Source organism: Numida meleagris, chromosome 3 (assembly GCF_002078875.1).
Source record: "Numida meleagris isolate 19003 breed g44 Domestic line chromosome 3, NumMel1.0, whole genome shotgun sequence".
In the NCBI taxonomy this organism is placed as follows: Eukaryota; Metazoa; Chordata; class Aves; order Galliformes; family Numididae; genus Numida; species Numida meleagris.
Window position 1 is genome coordinate 49,839,855 of NC_034411.1, and position 18,100 is coordinate 49,857,954.

The 18,100-nt window shown below is 37.7% G+C and overlaps 1 protein-coding gene across 8 annotated transcripts in view; it reads left to right on the top strand.

Moving 5' to 3' along the window:
* The window catches only part of SCAF8 (SR-related CTD associated factor 8), a 161,958-nt gene that overhangs the window by 57,546 nt on the left and 86,312 nt on the right, over positions 1-18,100 (top strand). For 5 of the 8 annotated variants that reach the window (XM_021391225.1, XM_021391220.1, XM_021391224.1 and 2 more), the window contains 7 exons: positions 863-976; positions 1,409-1,565; positions 2,657-2,787; positions 4,425-4,569; positions 5,110-5,190; positions 5,797-6,021; positions 6,738-11,114. In XM_021391225.1, coding sequence (XP_021246900.1) covers positions 863-976; positions 1,409-1,565; positions 2,657-2,787; positions 4,425-4,569; positions 5,110-5,190; positions 5,797-6,021; positions 6,738-8,434 — 2,550 coding nt within the window. In that variant the 3' untranslated portion in view covers positions 8,435-11,114. Of the gene's footprint in view, positions 1-862; positions 977-1,408; positions 1,566-2,656; positions 2,788-4,424; positions 4,570-5,109; positions 5,191-5,796; positions 6,022-6,737; positions 11,115-18,100 lie in introns of those variants that run through there. The other 3 variants (XR_002436735.1, XM_021391221.1, XM_021391223.1) reach the window with 1 other exon arrangement.

The following is an 18,100-nucleotide window of genomic DNA, read 5'->3' on the forward strand; positions in this document are numbered from 1 at the left end:
CACATTAATATATTCAGACTTGTAACTTGTAAGGAGTAATTTTAATGGCATTGCTGAATCTTTTTAAAAAAAAGTTTCACAAGACAGGAAAAAAAAGAAAAGAAATACACACAAGAAAGTATAGTCTTAACATTTAAACCTCATTTTGATTTACAGAGAGTAGGAGTTAAGAAAGGTACCTTAAAAGTGGAATGAATTTCAAAGGAAAGCTGCCATAATTTTCTAGGACCTGTTAAATTTCAGAGGCAAACTGGATAGTAAATAGTTCATCCTAGGCATTCCACAAAGCTTTGGGGAACTGGGATTACATTACTCTGTAATTTTAAACATTTTTATGTAACGTCTGCATTAAAACTGACCACCTTAAATATTGTTCATTTTGTAAGCATGTGTTCACAAAACAACATAAAACCACATCTAGACTTTATGATTTTGAATTAAAACTAAATTAGATAATTGTTATACGTGAGTTGAAAGCTTTCGAAGAATATATGTTGCATCATACTTTTCTAAATTAAACATTAAATCTAGTGGAAATAAAACTTCAAGAATCAGGTCTTCCTGAATTTGCCATAGCATTGCTCACAATTCTTGCCTGCTGCACGTCATTTAAATCTGTCATGCTGTTTTTAGCACCTATTCTTCAGCTTGCTGCTGCTTCTCAGAAATGTTGTAACTGTTGTACCCTGCCAAGCTCACTCTTAGGTTTTGCTGATGCTCAAAATTATTAATTATGCTAATTACAGTGATGGTTATTTATAGTATAAGCCTCTCTTTTTTTTCTTTTATGGTATTTAGTGTAGATATGTAATCTGAAGAACCATTTTTCCTGTTTTTTAAGACCTTTGACTTTTTTCAATAGATGATTCCTCCAAGAGGTTGTGCTTATGTCTGCATGGTTCATAGACAAGATGCATATCGTGCTCTTCAGAAGCTTAGTTCTGGGTCCTACAAAATTGGATCTAAAATTATTAAGGTAAGATGAACTTAATCCAAAAATGGTGTCCATTTCAAAAACAGTACAGTTTTATTATGTTGATCAATTATTTAACAGCTACTGATTCAAATTGACAGTATGAAAAAGAAGAATGAATCATTAAGGTAAAGATTGTGTAAAATGCAGGTTTTAACAGGTAATATGGAAGATATTGAAATGAAATTGTGACTTGATGCTTAGAAAATATCTGGAAAACATTTTATCTACATGTTAGTGATTAAAAAATACTGTGAACAACTGTAGTGGAAATGTAAATACTATATTCTTTATTTCCCGATGTGTATGTTAGAAATAATGTAGAAGAAATTTGAGCTTTTAAATGTAATTAATGTCCCTGCAGAGGCCAAGTGAACCTTCTACCAGTTCACAGGTTACACATAACCAGATTATCTGTTTGGGTTGTATTTTCAGATTGCCTGGGCTTTAAATAAAGGTGTGAAAACGGAGTATAAACAATTCTGGGATGTAGATTTGGGAGTTTCATATATTCCTTGGGAGAAAGTAAAATTGGATGATTTGGAGGGCTTTGCTGAAGGTGGGATGATTGACCAGGAGACGGTAAATACAGGTATGGACATTAACAGCAATACTGTATTTATTTCTTGATAATTGCAAATCCTCAGGAATTTTATTGCTTTAGGCAACACATTCTCTTTTAAAATATTATCAACTACTTGTTTACAATATAAATGGCATTGAAATCTGGATTGACTTTGTAGGGGAGTAATTAATTAATTGTCATGACCAGTTGTCAGGGGGATTAATTTAAGCAAGATAATAATGATTAACAGTTCTGAATTTGTTGTGTGCTCAATTCCAAGTATGTAATTTGTGTAACAGTTGTGATCTGGTTGTGACTGTGAAAGATGTTATATTCTGGTATAAGACTGAAGTCAGAGTTGGAACTTGTCCAAATAGACACAGCTTAGCTGAAGCTTAAGGTATTTCCTCCATTAAAGTCAAAGAGACAAGAAAGCAAGTAGTGTTAGACCATATACCAAAACCTATTTGAGAAGTTTGCTAAGTTTGTAAAAGATTTGTGAGTACTGTATTTTCTTGAAGTGGATCTAGTTCCAAATCACTAGAGTACATTGAAATAAGCAGTGTATTAAGACTGTTTCATAATAGAGACAATAATTTTACAGGTAAACATTCACAATGCTTTGAGTAAAAATTTAATGTAGATAACAGAAGAACTAAAACATGAAACGTTAATGGAATACATTCACTATTTTATACTTGAGAAATGCAAACCGTTTTTCTTGATATTGGTGGAAGTGATTGTGAGGAAGTAGTAGAAAGAAGGAATTGTGGTTGGTTGGTTTGGTGTTTTCTTCTCCACATGAGGATCTGTCATTCTACTGCAGCCATGTGATAATATAAATATGTTGATAACAGTGATTTTTAGAAGTCTGGAACATACTCTGTATTATGAATCAGAATAATTGGTGAAAAAAAATTGGCAAGTTTTAAAAATTTTGTTTACGTACGGGCACAATTAAATAGCGTCAAGCAGGTGTTTAGAGACATTTTACATTCTTCAAATGTATAATAATAAGCAAATAATTGTATTTGCTGTTTAAGATAGAAAAGGACTTTTTAGTATGTAAACAACAAAAAAAACCACATCAATTATCTCTTTTTTTTTTTTAAATAAAGAATGGGAAACAGCTAGGAGCTCAGAACCTGCTAAAGAAAATACTCAAACCACGCAGAGTACTGCAGTTGATAAGAGCACAGTTATTACAACGCAGACGGAAGCTTACACGCAACCGGTCACTATGCTACAGGTTTGTATTAAAGTTTGAGTTTGCAGAATCTCCACACAACTGGAGGGGTAAATTTTTATTGAGCACAGATGATCTTCAATGTTAAAGAAAGTACCTAAGCAAAATATTTAAAGCCCTTTGATCCTGTGTCTCTCTCTGAAATATTATAGAGAAGAATAAGTATCCGTGAAGAATTAGTTGAAATTTAGGCAGAAGCCTTAATTTCATGCACAACCTATCCTGAACTTGAATGCAATCTCAAATGAAGGCTTAAACGATGAAGATAAAGCAAACTGGCTTCTTAGCTTTCAAAGGAAAAATGAGCTTAAAAGAAGTGTTTTGCTTGCAGAGCAAAATGTCTTTCTGTAAGAGAAGCAATACAATTATTTTTTACTTGAGCTTTTTCCTATATACCTGTCTGCTTTTCTCTATATCAGGTTTGAATATCAGCTTAATTACTTTCCCAGTAATTTTAGTCAGGATTTCATAGAGATAGTCTCATTACTAAAATAGTTGATAATTCAAGATAGTAGATTGTGATAGTCTGTGATACACACAGTAATTTGTGAGAGTCTTTCAATATCTACCGTGTTTTCTTCTGCCTGATAAAACATAATTTTTATTAACATCTAATCAATACCAGTTTATTACGTAAGGCTGGAAGAATGCAGTAATCTTCCTTGGGTATACTGCACAGTATTTATTTATCAAGTATAAATTCAAATGTCTTATGTCAAACTCTAAAAATCCTTTTTGTTACAACCAATGAAATTGTAAAATGAGAAGCAGTTGTTTAATAAAAAAAAAAACTTGTATTCATGTTATTGTTTTTTTCTTACATGTACAGACATTTGCAACACTTGAGGTGATATAAAGTTACAATGAAATTAATGCTTTAGCATTTACTTGCATTGAAGTTTGAGCTTTTACAATTTTTTCTACATTGTTCTTGGTCTTTTTATTTCAGCTTCCTCCTAGCATAGACTGTGATTGGTATACACTGAAAAATACATGTATATGTGTATATATGTGTATATATGTGTATATTGCTTTTATTCTGCTGTGTATTACTTGTAATTCTTCTGCACTGTACCAAAATGTACAGTTCAAACAGAACTTCGAGAAATATTAAATAATATCCTGGATTTCATCAGGATTGTTAGTTAGATAATTACATGTGCTAAACTCACAACACTCTGGTACTGTTCTGAAATATATTGCTTTTTTCTAGTGAGAATGGAATAGCTGTTTTTTGTGCCCTCAAATTGCCAAACCTTTTCCTTCTCCCCCCCCTTCCTTTTTCTTTTGCCCTGACTTCCCCCCACACTTTTTCTCTTCTCCTCTCCCTTTTTGTATTCCCCTCTCTCCCTACATAAATTTTTATACTTCAAGTAGAATAATGTCTAGCCATGTATTTTCTGTTCCTTTAGAAAAATGAAAAGATAGCGTAGGATTCATCCAGTGACCTTATTTATCTGTAATGCAGACACTATTCCAGAATGCGGTGTAATTCTTCGTAGTGTTCAGAATATATATGAAGTATTTGATACATTTAGTGCTTTGCATGAATTGCAGGCAAGTTAGTGAATAAATTATTTTAATGTCACTGAATCCTGTAAGTATTGAAGTTACTTGTTTTTTTCTTTCCATAAAAAAAGATTCCAGTAGCTCCAGCTGTGCCTGCTGTTAGCTTAGTTCCACCTGCGTTTCCCGTCACAATGTCTGTCCCTCCTCCTGGTTATAGCGCGATTCCTCCTCCACCCTTCTTGCGAGCAAGTTTCAATCCTTCACAGCCACCTCCAGGTGAGTTAGTAAGAATGAAGTTGATTATGTGATAAGTATCCTCAACCTGTGTGCTGTCTACGTATATTTTGCTTTGTATAGTTTTCCATCAGCTTCTGGTTACTGCTTGAGCCAGCTCAAGAATCTCTAATTTAAACCCAGTATGAAATTTCTAATGTCTAAAAGTTATTTCTTACTCATGCATTTTGTGGAGAATGTTAATTAAATCTTTTGTTTGTTTGCTTTTTGATTGTTTTTGTTTTTAATTTTTGGGAAAAATCAAAAGATTCTTAAAATTCATCTCCTTTCATAGGAAAATTTTGAAACTCCTAATTTTCATATTCGGGTATTGCTGACAGAAATCCCTTTTAAAAATGAACGTATCTTTTACAGTAAAGATGGGTTATTTTTGAAAGTAACAACCATTGTCACATCTTCACATACATGTGTTTTTCACTAGTTCTAAGTGATGTAACTTTTCAGGACAAATAATGTAAGCAAGGTTTTAATGCAAAATTGTATTTGCTTTTCATTGTAATAATTTGTAAATTTTCCATATAGGTTTTATGCCTCCCCCAGTTCCTCCTGTTGTCCCACCTCCTGTTGTCCCACCACCTGTTGTCCCACCAGTTGTTCCAACATGTAAGTTTCATTCTTCTCATAGTTGTTGTATGTCATGAAAAGCTTAATTGTTTGATAATACTGCTTGTCATTTAATGAAAAGTATATTAATCCTGTCTAATGGAAAACAGTAACATACCAGGTTGTTGTGTAGCTTTTCTAAGCAGGTATTGGTAGAAAGATATACAGAACTTTTCAAATTGACTGAAAAATGATAGTTACCGTGGAGTAACTGGGGAAAAAATAATGGCAAATGAATTATTTAATACTAGTATGCATAGTTTAATATTTGAACTTGGCTGTAACAGATGTATCTGTTACATAAGCTGTCAAGTGTTGCTGAATAATTTATGAAATGATGTATTTTTGGTTGGTCTTTTAACTGTTATCAATTTAACGTGTAAGAGTGTTATTAAAGGGTACTGATTGGTTAGAGTGCCTGTAGTTCATATCCTCTATAAAAAAGTAAAGGTTAGAGTACTGATTGAACATTAAAAAATGATTATCAAAACCATCATAATTCTCACTAATTAAAAGAATTTGGATTTATCATCTTGACTTCTACCAAGCTAAACACGAAGGATGAAAATGTGGATATTTTGATACGCTTGTGTTATTTCTCTACAGCTTTAGTACAGCCTCCATTGCCAATTACTCAAGAGACGATGAAGGATGTACCTTTTACAGGCCTGGTTCTACCAGTTGTTGGCACAGTTAGTAGCAATCTAGCCACTCCAACGTTATCTTCTGGAAGCATCTTTAATCCTCTGCCAATCAACAAACAAGAACCTGATGAAAAGGGATCACATCTTACAGACCTTCAGATTTCTTCCAGTGAAAACAGTAGAGCTGGTAAGAAATGTCTTTATTGTCTGATACTTTCACATGCAAGAAATATCATCAAGCTTAAGAGTCTCTTTTGCTGATCTTTGTCCATTGCACTAATAAACAGAGTTGGAAGTTCTAGCCTGGAGGAGTGATGGAGATCATCTTTATTGTTATCTGATCATTGATCGCTAGCAGCTCTTTCTCAAGAATCTTTTCTTTATAGACTTGACAAATAAAGCTGAGCCTTTAGAAAACGAACGGTAATGGAAAGAAGCGGGGTAGAATACAATAGTATGAAATTTAAAAAACTGTGTCAAGTATTTTAATACTTCACTTGCATAAATTGGGTTATGGTGGTGGTGTTTGTCAATTGTAAGCTGCTGAACATTCTTTACTATGTAGAGATTTTTATTTCCACAGCTTAATGTCTGTCCTCAACACGATTTAAATGATCTGTGTTCACTATAGAAACTGAGACAGACCTTGTCAGCAGTATCATAGAATCATAGAATTGCTCAGGTTGGAAAAGACCTTCAGGATCATCAAGTCCAGCTGCAACCTAACCATACTACCCTAATTCTAACAAACCACTGCTAAATCATGTCCCCGAGCAAATCATGTCCCTGAGCAAATCACTCTGAATGTATTACTTGAATAATGGATTAAGCTGCATTTTGTTTTTGAATGCTGTGTTGCACTGGCATTTTTTGGTAACTGTTCTTCTTGTTGCTCCGTTTTAGTGCAAAGTGATGTCTCGAGTAGCTCTGGACTTGTTGGAGGAGCCCAGCCACCCACTGTCTCAAGCAGTTCTGGGCTTACTGGAGAAGGCCAGCCACCCAGTGTCTCAAGCAGCTCCGGACTTGCAGGCGGAGTTCAGCCACTCAATGTCTCAAGCAGCTCTGGACTTGGAGGAGTACAACCACCAACTGTTTCAAGCAGTTCTGGTCTTGCAGGAGGAGTGCAACTACCCACTGTCTCCAGTAGTTCTTCTCTTGCAGGAGGAGTTCAGCCAACCAGCGTCTCAAGCAGCTCTGGACTTATGGCTGGAGTGCAACCACCAAATGTCTCAAGTAGCTCAGGGCTTCTAGCTGGAGTGCATCCACCCAATATATCAAGCAGCCCTGGCCTTCTACCAGGAATGCAGCCTCCCAGTGTTTCAAGCAGCTCAGGAGTTCTGGCAGGAGTACAGCCACAAAGTGTCTCAAACAACTCTGGTCTTCTCCTAATGCCGCCACCGAATGTTTCAAGTAGTTCTGGACTTATGGGAGTGCCACCACCAAATATTTCAAGTAATTCTGGACTTCTGGCAATGCAGCACCCAGCTGGCATTCAAAATATGCCTCATTTAAATATTAGTAGTCAAAGGATGCCAGGAATGCCTCTCATAGATATCCGTCCAGGCCTAATGCCCCATTCACCTGGACCAAGGTTTCCATTAATGCAGCCAGGAATACCGCCACAGCGTAGCATTCCTCCTCCAGCAATCCTTGATCCATCTCTTCACCCTCCGCCTCGAGGTCCTTTTCCTCCAGGAGATATTTTTAATCAAACAGAAAGACCTTTTGCAACACCAGGAAGACAAAATATTGATAGCATTTCTAATCCTGAGAAAAGGCTACCACTTGGAGGCGATAACATTCAGCAGGAGGGAGACAGAGATTATCGCTTTCCTCCAGTGGAAAACAGAGATAATCTCAATAGACCATCCCAAGTGGATGTCAGAGATTCTGTTGGACGACCACCAGTTGATCCAAGAGAGGGCATAGGAAGACCTCCAGTAGATGGAAGAGAACATTTTGCAAGACCTCATATAGACATGAGAGAAAATTTTGGAAGACCAGGTATAGATAATCTTGGTCGAAGAGAGCATTTTGCTTTCAATTCAGATAAGCACTGGGGACAGAGAGGGGATTATGATGAAAGAGAGCACCATGCCTTTCCTGTTTATGGTGGCCCTAAAGGCTTCCATGAGGACAGAGAGAGATTTCGGCATGTAAACTACAGGTTTGATAGTAGAAGTGGTCCCAGCTGGAACAGAGGATTTGAACAAGATGCTCACAGAGATTTTGATGACCGCAGAAGACCCTGGGAAAGACAGAGGGACAGGGATGACAGAGATTTTAACTTCTGCAGAGAAATTAATGGGAACAGGTTTGGAAGAGACAGAATGTCGAACAACTGGATCCCCCCTCCACACCCACGGGTTTTTGAATATTTTGATGGGGCCACTTCCCAACGCAAAGCTGATAATTTGCCTCAGATAAACGGTGAAAATACAGACACAGAAAGTCAACCACCAACTGCACAGGTGCAGGACGATCCAGAACTGTATGAAAAACTGACATCTTCCGTCGAGATAAACAAAGAGAAGAGTGACACAGAAGCTGATATAGAAAGTGAACCAGTGGTAGAAAGCACAGAAACTGAGGGGACATAATCATCACTCAGTAGGTAAAAGATACCTTTTGTAAAGTTGTCATCTCTCTGTAATAGATAAATGGCTGACTGGACCTTAGTAGTTCACTTTTATCTGCCAGAATTAAGTTAATCTGATGTTCATGTTCATCTTTCACTTAATAACTGTACAACTGACTTGTATAGAACACTGTTCTTAATTTGAACATGGTAGGTAAACATTTTTTTTATTTCTATGGTAAAACATAAACTTGCCCCCACTTGCTTTTAATTTCACAAAGATAAAATAACAGCTTGTCAAACAAAGACTTCCTATGGAAGACAATGGAATTTTTTAGATACTACCCCTAGGTTGGCTATCGAAATTGTTATACTTGAAAACAGGTGCTGGTGTATCTTGTCCGTGTTTTTAGGCTGCTGCAGAATTTTAAAGTATAGACAAAGCTGTGATATTTTATGTTCCTACAATTTGGCAGAAAAAGAAATGGCCCATGTTACTTAAGGAGCATAATACAGAGATTAAAAGTGATTTTGTAAAATCTACACTATAGTCTCTGTTTTCTCTAAAGTAAGTGTTTTGTGGTTTGTTCCTCGTACTGCAGTGGGTTTAAAAAACAATGCAAAAGTACATTTTAATGTTGGGTGCATTTTGTTTTTAGATGCCAATAAAGCATATTTGTTTGATAACAGTGTTCTAGGTATTGTATTTTTTTTTAAAAAGAAACCTGCAAGCTATAAAAACTTGGAATCAGCTATGATATGTGCTTAGCTAGTTGTTGCAGAAGGTTTATACTACTTTTGTAAGACCAGTGCAACAGCTATCATGTGCAAGAAAGATGCGTATGGTTTTTACATGGAAAATCATGCAGTCATGATAGTTTATGTACATAACATATGTATGTAAATATTTGTGTAAACTCTTTGTAGATACTACTTTCTCTGTGCATGCGTGTATGTGCACGCACTCACAGAATATTGTAGCCAATTCAATAAAATTGAAAAAAGTAGGTTAGAAAAATATTCACCTTCTTTAGATAGTAAGATTACAAAGTGTATATCACTGTGATACTGTCAAGCTTACATTTACCTTCCTATGCTAATAGTTGTATGAAGTTCTTACTACTTACAGAAGGTGAAATATGATACACTGTAAGAATATACAATAGGATTTTAGCTTTCTTTTTTAAAATGAAGCCAAAACTTAAATATTTGCATTGTCTTGTTTTGTAACATATTTGGTATTCTGGATAGACAGTGGTAGTGTTTAAGTACTTTGTGGTTGTTTTTATTGACTCAAAGTCCCAAAATGTTGCATGAAGAGTAAAAAGCTGTTGTTGGTCTGAAAAACATAATATGTTTGGTTTTTTTTTTGTTGTTGTTGTTTTTTTTTTTTAACAGAAATCAGGGGGCTTTGTGTTTTGTTGGCTTAATACTGAAGCAGAAAATCTTGTTAAATTGCTGAGAGGAATTGGCTGCTTAGGTAAATGAGTAGCATTGTTCTCTCTTGTTTCACGTACTTTGCTGCTTATGTCCTTTAAATTGGTGGTGGAAGATTTAATATTGTAAGATTTTCAATTTGTTTCACTGAAGTGCATTCCACCAACTTCTATCGACATAACTTTTGTTAAAATTCTGTCTGAAAGCATTTCATTGAGAAAGTAGTTTTTCTCTTGCATGGCAGTATCAGAGGTAGATTCCATTATATGAATGCCCCTTTTCTAGGGGAGATGTTTTTAGCTCACATCAGAATTCTAATCTTTACTGTTAAAGTGTAAACATGAAAGTTTAAATTCCCCTTCCCTTTCTCTCAAAGGGATGAAAATATGAGAGCATCATGTGAGTGTAAAGCATAAGCAAGGCTTTGAAAGTAGAATCAAGTTATACATGTGTTTCTTGCCGTCTTCCTCTGGTACATGGGTTACTTTTTCATACTGTGACTTGGTTTAGTTTTTCAATTATAGAGATTTTTATTCTGGATAGTAAAGAGCCAGCTTAATGAAGGTAGTCCTTTGAAAGAGTGGACATGAGTCATTCTTTATCTACTGTGCAAGCAATAGTCATTAGGGTGTAGTGAGGTGTACATTAAATAATAATTGCTTTGTGATAGACCTTACTGATATGTTTATTACCAGAACGTGTCTTGGGATTTGAGATGAACAATATTTAAGGTAAAAGTACCTCCATGTGCAGTCTCTATGGCTCAAAGAAGTTGCTTGATAATGCTGTGCAACCTAGTAGTAGTAGTCTGGTCAAGCAGATATGGTTCTGGAAGTCCAGACTTGCAGAACAGGTGTGAGGGCACTTTGCATATTTAAGGGATTTTCTTTTTTTGTTTTTATATTGCAGATTGAAAATACTTCTGTCATAGACCATGTAAATACTCTGAATCAAACACATATTGGCAGTAGCTTTTGTTTATAAAATGTTTTATTAAATGCTTTTTTAGAACTAAAAGTTAATCTGTTTTTCTAAACTGAGACCTGCAGTATGCTAAATTACTGGTAGTATGACGGTATAGGTAAATTACTAGGTAGAGAGTTGAAATAATTCAACTAGTAGTGGTATAAAACGATGTATTATTTAATGACTTTTCATCTTTGTTAAGATCTTTTAAGCGTTAATAAATTGGCTACTGTACATATGTGTTATAATGACAATTTCTAACAGCATCTTTTTCTAGAATAAAAGTTTATTGTACAGTTTTCAGTTGCATCTTGTTTACAGCTAGAACTGTTTCATTTCTTATTTTACTAGTTTGGGGTGCAGGCAAATACTACCAGAAGAACAATACTCAATAATACTAGCAAACATAGTATGGTCTCTTTAACTTGCTGGTGGAAAAGTTTAGCGAAGGCTTTCTCATTTTAGATTAAGCCATGATAAACCAACGTTTGCCTTGAAAGGAGCTGTGCTTGTATCCAGCACTTTGATGTAGTTAGCAGTGGTGTTGTACTTTTTGCTAACACAAAGGAAAGAGTGAGAAAGGGACACAGAGAATATTGGGGGCAGGCTTCTGGAGAACAGTTCCCGTTTATGCCAGTTTAAAGCCCTCTCCCTTGACAAAAGCTGCCCATTCTAGCAGCTTAAAGCAGCTGATCCATACTTTCACTCTTTATTTACAAAAGTGACATATATATATCTATGAATACTCCAAGAAGCTCTGCAGACAACACAATATGTTTGAGCATGTACATTTACTTGAAAACCTCATGTATTAGTAAGTTGTTTAACGTATTTTTACCCTTTCAGACAGCCTGTGATTCTGACTTTTCACTGTACTGTACTTGAGCAGAATGCTACATCCATAAAGATTACAAAGATGAAACATAGCCTTTATTTACTATAATGACACAGTCTCTTTGCTGAAGATATATTCTTTAAAACATTGGTACACTTGCATTTTTATACACAGTTATATGTATACAGCTCCACACTGTTACTGCAAACTCAAGGGAGGAGGTTGCTAGATTCCTTTACTTTGGTAGAATAATATACCACCCTTCAAGCCACGTCAGTGATTTAAGTTGCTTTATTTATGAAACTACCTTGAATACGGCAATACAGGACTACTGAAATCAAGCCTACAGTGTGGAATGAATAGACATTGCTTAAGCACTATTGGAAAATTAACAAATAAATTGTCTGTAGAAGATATTTGTAAAATAAGCCAATTTATTGTAGAGTTCTCTCAAAACACAGTATTAGCAGTTTTGAGCATGTCCAGGGGTACATTACTCCAGTTTTCATAGAATCACAGAATCGTTTGGTCTGGAAGGGACTTCAAAGATCATCTAGTCCAACTCACTTGCAGTGGGCAGGGACACCTTTCACTAGATCAGATTTTAGTGTGTGAAGTCTCATCCAGCCTGAACTTAGAAGCTTCCAGGGATGGGATATCTGCAGCTTTTCTGGGCAACCTGTTCCAGTATCTCACCAGTTTCATAGTGAAGTTCTTCCTTATATCAAATCTAAATCCATCCTCTTTTAATTTAAAGCCATTACCTTCGTCGTATCACTACACTCCTTGATAAAGCATCCCTCCTTATCTTTCTTGAAAGCCCTCTTTTAAGTATTGGAAGACTGCAATAAGATATATGTTACTTCCCTAGAGCCTTTTTTTTTCTAGACTGAACAACCCCGACTCTCGCAGCCTTTCCTCACAGAAGAGGTGTTTCAGCCCTCTGATTGCCTTTGTGATCATCCTCTAGACCTGCTCCAACAGACCCATGTCTCTCTTGTGTTGGGGTTTCTGGAGCTGAACACAGTGCCTCCAGGTGATGTTTGACAGCAGTGGAGCAGAGGGGGTCAGACAGTCAGTCACGTCGCATCACTTGATCTTCTGACTACTCTGCTTTTAATGCAGTCCAGGATACAATTGGCTGTCTGGGCTGCAAGCACACACTGCTGGTTCATGTGAAGATTTTCATCCACCAGTACCCCCACATCAGTCTCTTCAGGGCTGTTACCAACGTGTTCACCAACCGCTCTGTAATGATGTTTGAGATTGCCCCAATCCAGGTGCAGCACCTTGCACTTGGCCCTGTTGAACTTCATGAGGTTCATGTGGGCCCATTTCCCAAGTCTGACTAGGTCCCTGTGGATTGCATCCCTTCTCTCTAGGGTATTACCAGCATCACACAGCTTGGCATCACCCACAAACTCGCTGAGGGTGCATTCAGTCCCACTGTCCATGTCACCAATTAAATAGTATCAGTCCTAATATAGTCCACTGAGGAACGCTACTCATCATTGGTCTCCCTGTGGACATTGAGCTATTGACTGGAACTCTTTGAATGTGACCACTCAGCCAATTATTTGTCCATGGAATAGTCCATCCATTAAATCCATGTTTGATCCGTAATTTGGAGATGAGAATGTTACGTGGGATCATATCAAAGGCTTTGCACAAGTCAAGGTAGATGACATCAGTTGCTCTTCCCTTTATCCATCAGTGCTGTCACTGTCACAGAAGGCCACGAAATTAGTCATGCATGATTTGCCCTTTCTGAAGCCATGTTGGCCATCTCCAATCACCTCCCTGTCTTCTGTATGCCTTAACATGGTTTCCAGGAGATCTGCTTCATGATCTTACTGAGCATAGAGGTGAGGCTGACTGATTTGTAGTTACGCTTCTTAAAAATGGGTGTTAGGTTTCCCCTTTTCAACTTACTGGGGACTTCACCTGACTGTTGTAACTTATCAAATGTGATAGGTAGTGGCTTAGCAACTTCATCTGCCAGTTCCTTCAGAGCCTTGGGATGCATCTTGTTGGATCTTGTGGACTTGTGCACATCCATGTTCCTCAGATGATCTTGAACCTGGTGTTCTCCTCTGGTGGGTTATACTTCATTCCTTTGGTCCCTGCCTTGAGATTCAGTGACTTGAGAAGTGGGATGTATAGTAAAAGCAATTGCTGGTGAAGACTGAGGCAAAAGAATGTGCCAAGTACCTCAAGCTTTGCTATGTCAGTTGTATCCAGGTTGTCTCTCTCACTTGTTAGAAGGGGATGCAATTTGTTTTATCATCCTTTGCTGTTTTATATATGTAGAAACCCTTGTTGTTCTTCACATCCCTAGCTAAGTTCAACTCTAGCTGTCCTTTGACTTTCCTGATTCCATCCGTATACAGCCAAAACATCCTTATAATCTTCCTAGGCTGTATGACCCTGCCTCCACTGCGTATGCATTTACTTTTTGCTTTGTTTTGCTTTAGCTTGGTTGAGGTCCTGACTCAGCCACACTTGTCTCTTGCCTTCGTTGCTTCATCTTTTGCATGCTGTAATTAAAAGCTCTTGTGCTCAAAGAAAAATGTCTCAATATCTGCCAGCTCTCTTCTGCTACTTGAATCCCCTGCCGTACTCTCCCAAGGGGTCCTATCCACTAGTCCCTTTAGTAGCTAAAAGTTTGCCTCCCTGAGGTCCTAACTGTATTTTTAGGCCAGACTAAATTCCTCAAGAACACGAATTCTGCTAGGACACAGTGAAATACTAGGATGGAGCAAATTCTCAGCTACAAAGCACTGTTTTTCAACACAGTCACCACCATTAGATGTGCATTTTCACCAGCAGTGAACAAGAGCCTGCACACCGTGCTGCATGCCGCACTCATAACACTCTGCACCACTGGAGGTGACCTGCTGTTGCCACTGCTGAAACACAGCACCCACCGACTCACTGTGCTCCCATCCACTGTTTGGTCTCCATCAATGTTCAGAAAGCATCGATGAATGTCAGTGGGTGCAATCTTTTCCTTACGGAGGAATTCAGTGACACATCTTTCCTTCATCCACACTTCCATGTCAGATGCCATTCTGTCAGACTGCCCCTCTGCTGCCATCTGTCACACGGCAACAAAATGTAGTGGAATATTGGTGGGAAGGTTCAACATCTACTGCCATACCATGGACATCTGCCTCATGGGTCACATCATAAAATAGGAAGCATTACTTTTGGAGCAGCCATCATTATATTTACATAAGTTCTGTAGAAGCTTCTGGAAAGTTTAGATACAGTATTAACAATCTGCATCATCTGAAAGGAAACAAAGTATAGTATGAACTCTTCCACTTGCTGTATGTGTTACAGTTATTCTGTTCCTCAAACAGGAGCAGCTCTGCTTTGTCTGCTACTCTTGCTTTGTCAAAGGAGCCAAAGTTAGACAAGGGTGTATTCAGGTAAAGTTTTAAGTGCACATCATCCCTGAAAGTCATGTGAATATTTAAAAATCTAATTATTAAAGGATTCTAAGTTTAGCTTGCTGTGACGTGACTGTTTGATTATACCAGTTGGTGGTTATTTTTTAAGTGAAAGAAAACAAAATGTTTCTGCATACATAGGAAAGGTTCAGTCTTGTCTGTAACAGATTTTGTTATGTCAAAAGTATAAGATTTCCCTGCGTTTTATATAGAAAATAGTTCTGTGCTGGACTGTGACAGATACAGCCTTAATTACTTTGGCATTTGACTGAAAACACCATCTCCCAGAACTTTTCATCTCAGACTGTGAAGCAACACAGGGAGTCCTGTGAAGTAGCAAGAGGCCCAAGCAAACCGACAGCCGTTACAGAGGCAAGTGCAGACTCCTAGAGGGTGTGCTGAATTTCAGTAGAATGGAGCACAGGGCTTCATGTGAACTGGGGATCAGTTTTCTCTTCTGGCTGAGCCATAGTAACTGTTACTGCATCAGGCAGCAGAACAATCTGCTCTACTGAACCTTCTCATATGGTTAATATGTATAAATAGGAGAAGTATTTAAAGTTAACTAAAAATATGTGTGTCAACTTAATAGTTGCTGGCTGGTCAGATTTGTGAACCAGGTGCTCTACTTGGAAGGAACTCTGCTACAAACATAAAAGGTGAAGGATGAGTAAACACCACTGTAAGTGCTAGTCTGGATAGTTTCTAAAACAGAATTTTACCTCTAGATGAAAGTTTCAAGCCATGTGATTTCTGTTTCTTGGTCCCATTTTCCAGGGAAGTGCCAGGAATTAAATTCCACAACATTTTAGAGTTCTGACCTTCTGAAATACTAGTAGGTGGATGCCTCAAATGTACTGTCCACTTATCTTTGCCTTCCCACCCGTTATGCAGTCTTCGTGCTTGGGAACTACTGGCATCCTGCTGTCATTACTGTTCCTAACCAAGGTGTTCTTAGGTCTCCTTTAGTAGCCTTTTGAATCCTTCTAATGCTATTCTTCTTAATTTCTAAAAAGCTTGAAATAAGAAACATGATGTGTTTTCTTTAGGTGCAGTCTCTATTGGAGTGACAAAATACTTATCCCATGTGTATTTCCACTCTCATTTCTTTTCATGCAGTCATATTTTAGAATCATAGAATGACTTGGGTTGAAATGGACCTTAAAGCCCATCCATTCTCAACCCCCTACCTTGGGCAGGGCTTCCACCCAGCAGATCAGGTTGCCCAGGGCCCCATCCAACCTGGCCTTGAGCATCTCCAAGGATGGGGCGTCTACAGCTTCTCTGGACAGTCCATGCCAGTGTCTCACCACCCTCTGAGTAAAGAATTTCTGCCTAACATCTAACCTAAATCTCCCCTCTTTTATTTTAAAGTCATTCCTCGTTGTCCTATCACTATTAGATGACGTAAAATGTCAGCCTCCCTTCTGCTCATAAGTTCCCTTTAAGTACTGGAAGGCTGCAGTGAGGTCTCCCCAGAAAACAAGCGGTCTCCCCTAGCTAAACAAGCCCAATTTTCTTCAGCAAAAGCTCTCTGCAGTTAAGCATTTTGAAGTTGATTATTATAGCATGATTCCCAGTGTCTTCAGTTTGAAAATGAAGGTATTCTTTGGAGTTTTGAAGAAACAATTTCTGTGTACTCTTACTATTCTTTTATGCTTCTCCCATCTACATAAAACAGCGGTGTCCAGCCCAGGCACTGCAAACTGCTTTCTTGCTTCCTTAATGAGGAAAGATCCAGTATGTCCCCAAAAGATTTACAGGTTCTGTGAAGAGCAGCTCCTCAGGGTGTGTGCAATGAAACAAGCATGTGAAAAGAGCAAGCCTCTGTTGTCAGGCCACCTTATCCAGGTGGTTTGAACCTGAGAGGTTTTGAACCTCCCTTTGCAGCAAGCCCTTGGATATAGGAAGACTGCAAAGACAGCTGAATGACCCCTCACTGACCTTCATCTTTATGGCGGCTTTCAGTCCAGCAGCTGGTTATTATTCCTTTCATAAAGTGTGGCCAGCTCTGAGTAGTTCATTGCAATCACTACTGAAAAACTAAGCAGACCTCCAAACCATGCCAATAGTAGCAAGGTACACAGATACTTGGAATCACTGGATCACGCCTGTGACATAGATGAGACACACTCTCCCTGCCACGTGCACTATTTTCTGTCTCTTCTTTAAAAACAAAAAGACAAACTCAAAATAAGCAAGACAAGAAACAACTACAAAAGCCACTATTGATCTTTCACTGCTTCAAATCTCTCCTGGATGAAATAGGGTCAGTTTAACACCAGAGTGGTGAGGGGGAGTTGCATGTCCACACACAGAAGTATTTTGTAGGGTGAGGATCTCTACGCCAGTGTTATTAAATTTCTTGTTTCCAGGTGGTTGTTAAATCTTCCTTTGATCACTGCACTTCTAAAACAAATGTGTTCTGGCTGCATTGAATGCAGTATTTGAAATTTGCTTTATTTTCTTTTTATTCTTTTACTTTTTATCCTTTAAAGGTACATCAGTTGAATGCGCCTTTGAAGAAATACCTGAATTGTTTAGTAGTTAATTTTTTCTTTTAGAAATGAAGCTTTCTGCGTTTGTTTCCATTCAAGTGTATCACAATATAATGGAGGAGGATGAAAAAAAAAAAAAAGAAGAGCATTCAAGCATCAGCAGAATTGCACAGGAATAAGGAATGCTTTTCTTTCAGGATGGAGGACTCTGAAGCTCCATCATGTTTTCTGCAGTTAACTGCACGATATTTTATTCTGCACTCTAAAATAATGAACACTTTCATAATCAAATCCGTGGATCATAGCGAACTGTTATGCGATAAAGTATCATGAGATTTTTCTTTCAAGAGATGCTAGTTTTGTGGGATTAAAATGGATCCCTATGGAAGCTCCTGTTGGAAAGATGTAAAATGGTGCATGTTCTGTAACTCTTTCTAAACACATGCAGATTTTGTTAGTAATGCATCGAAGGTGAGATTTGATGTTCCGTTCTTTAG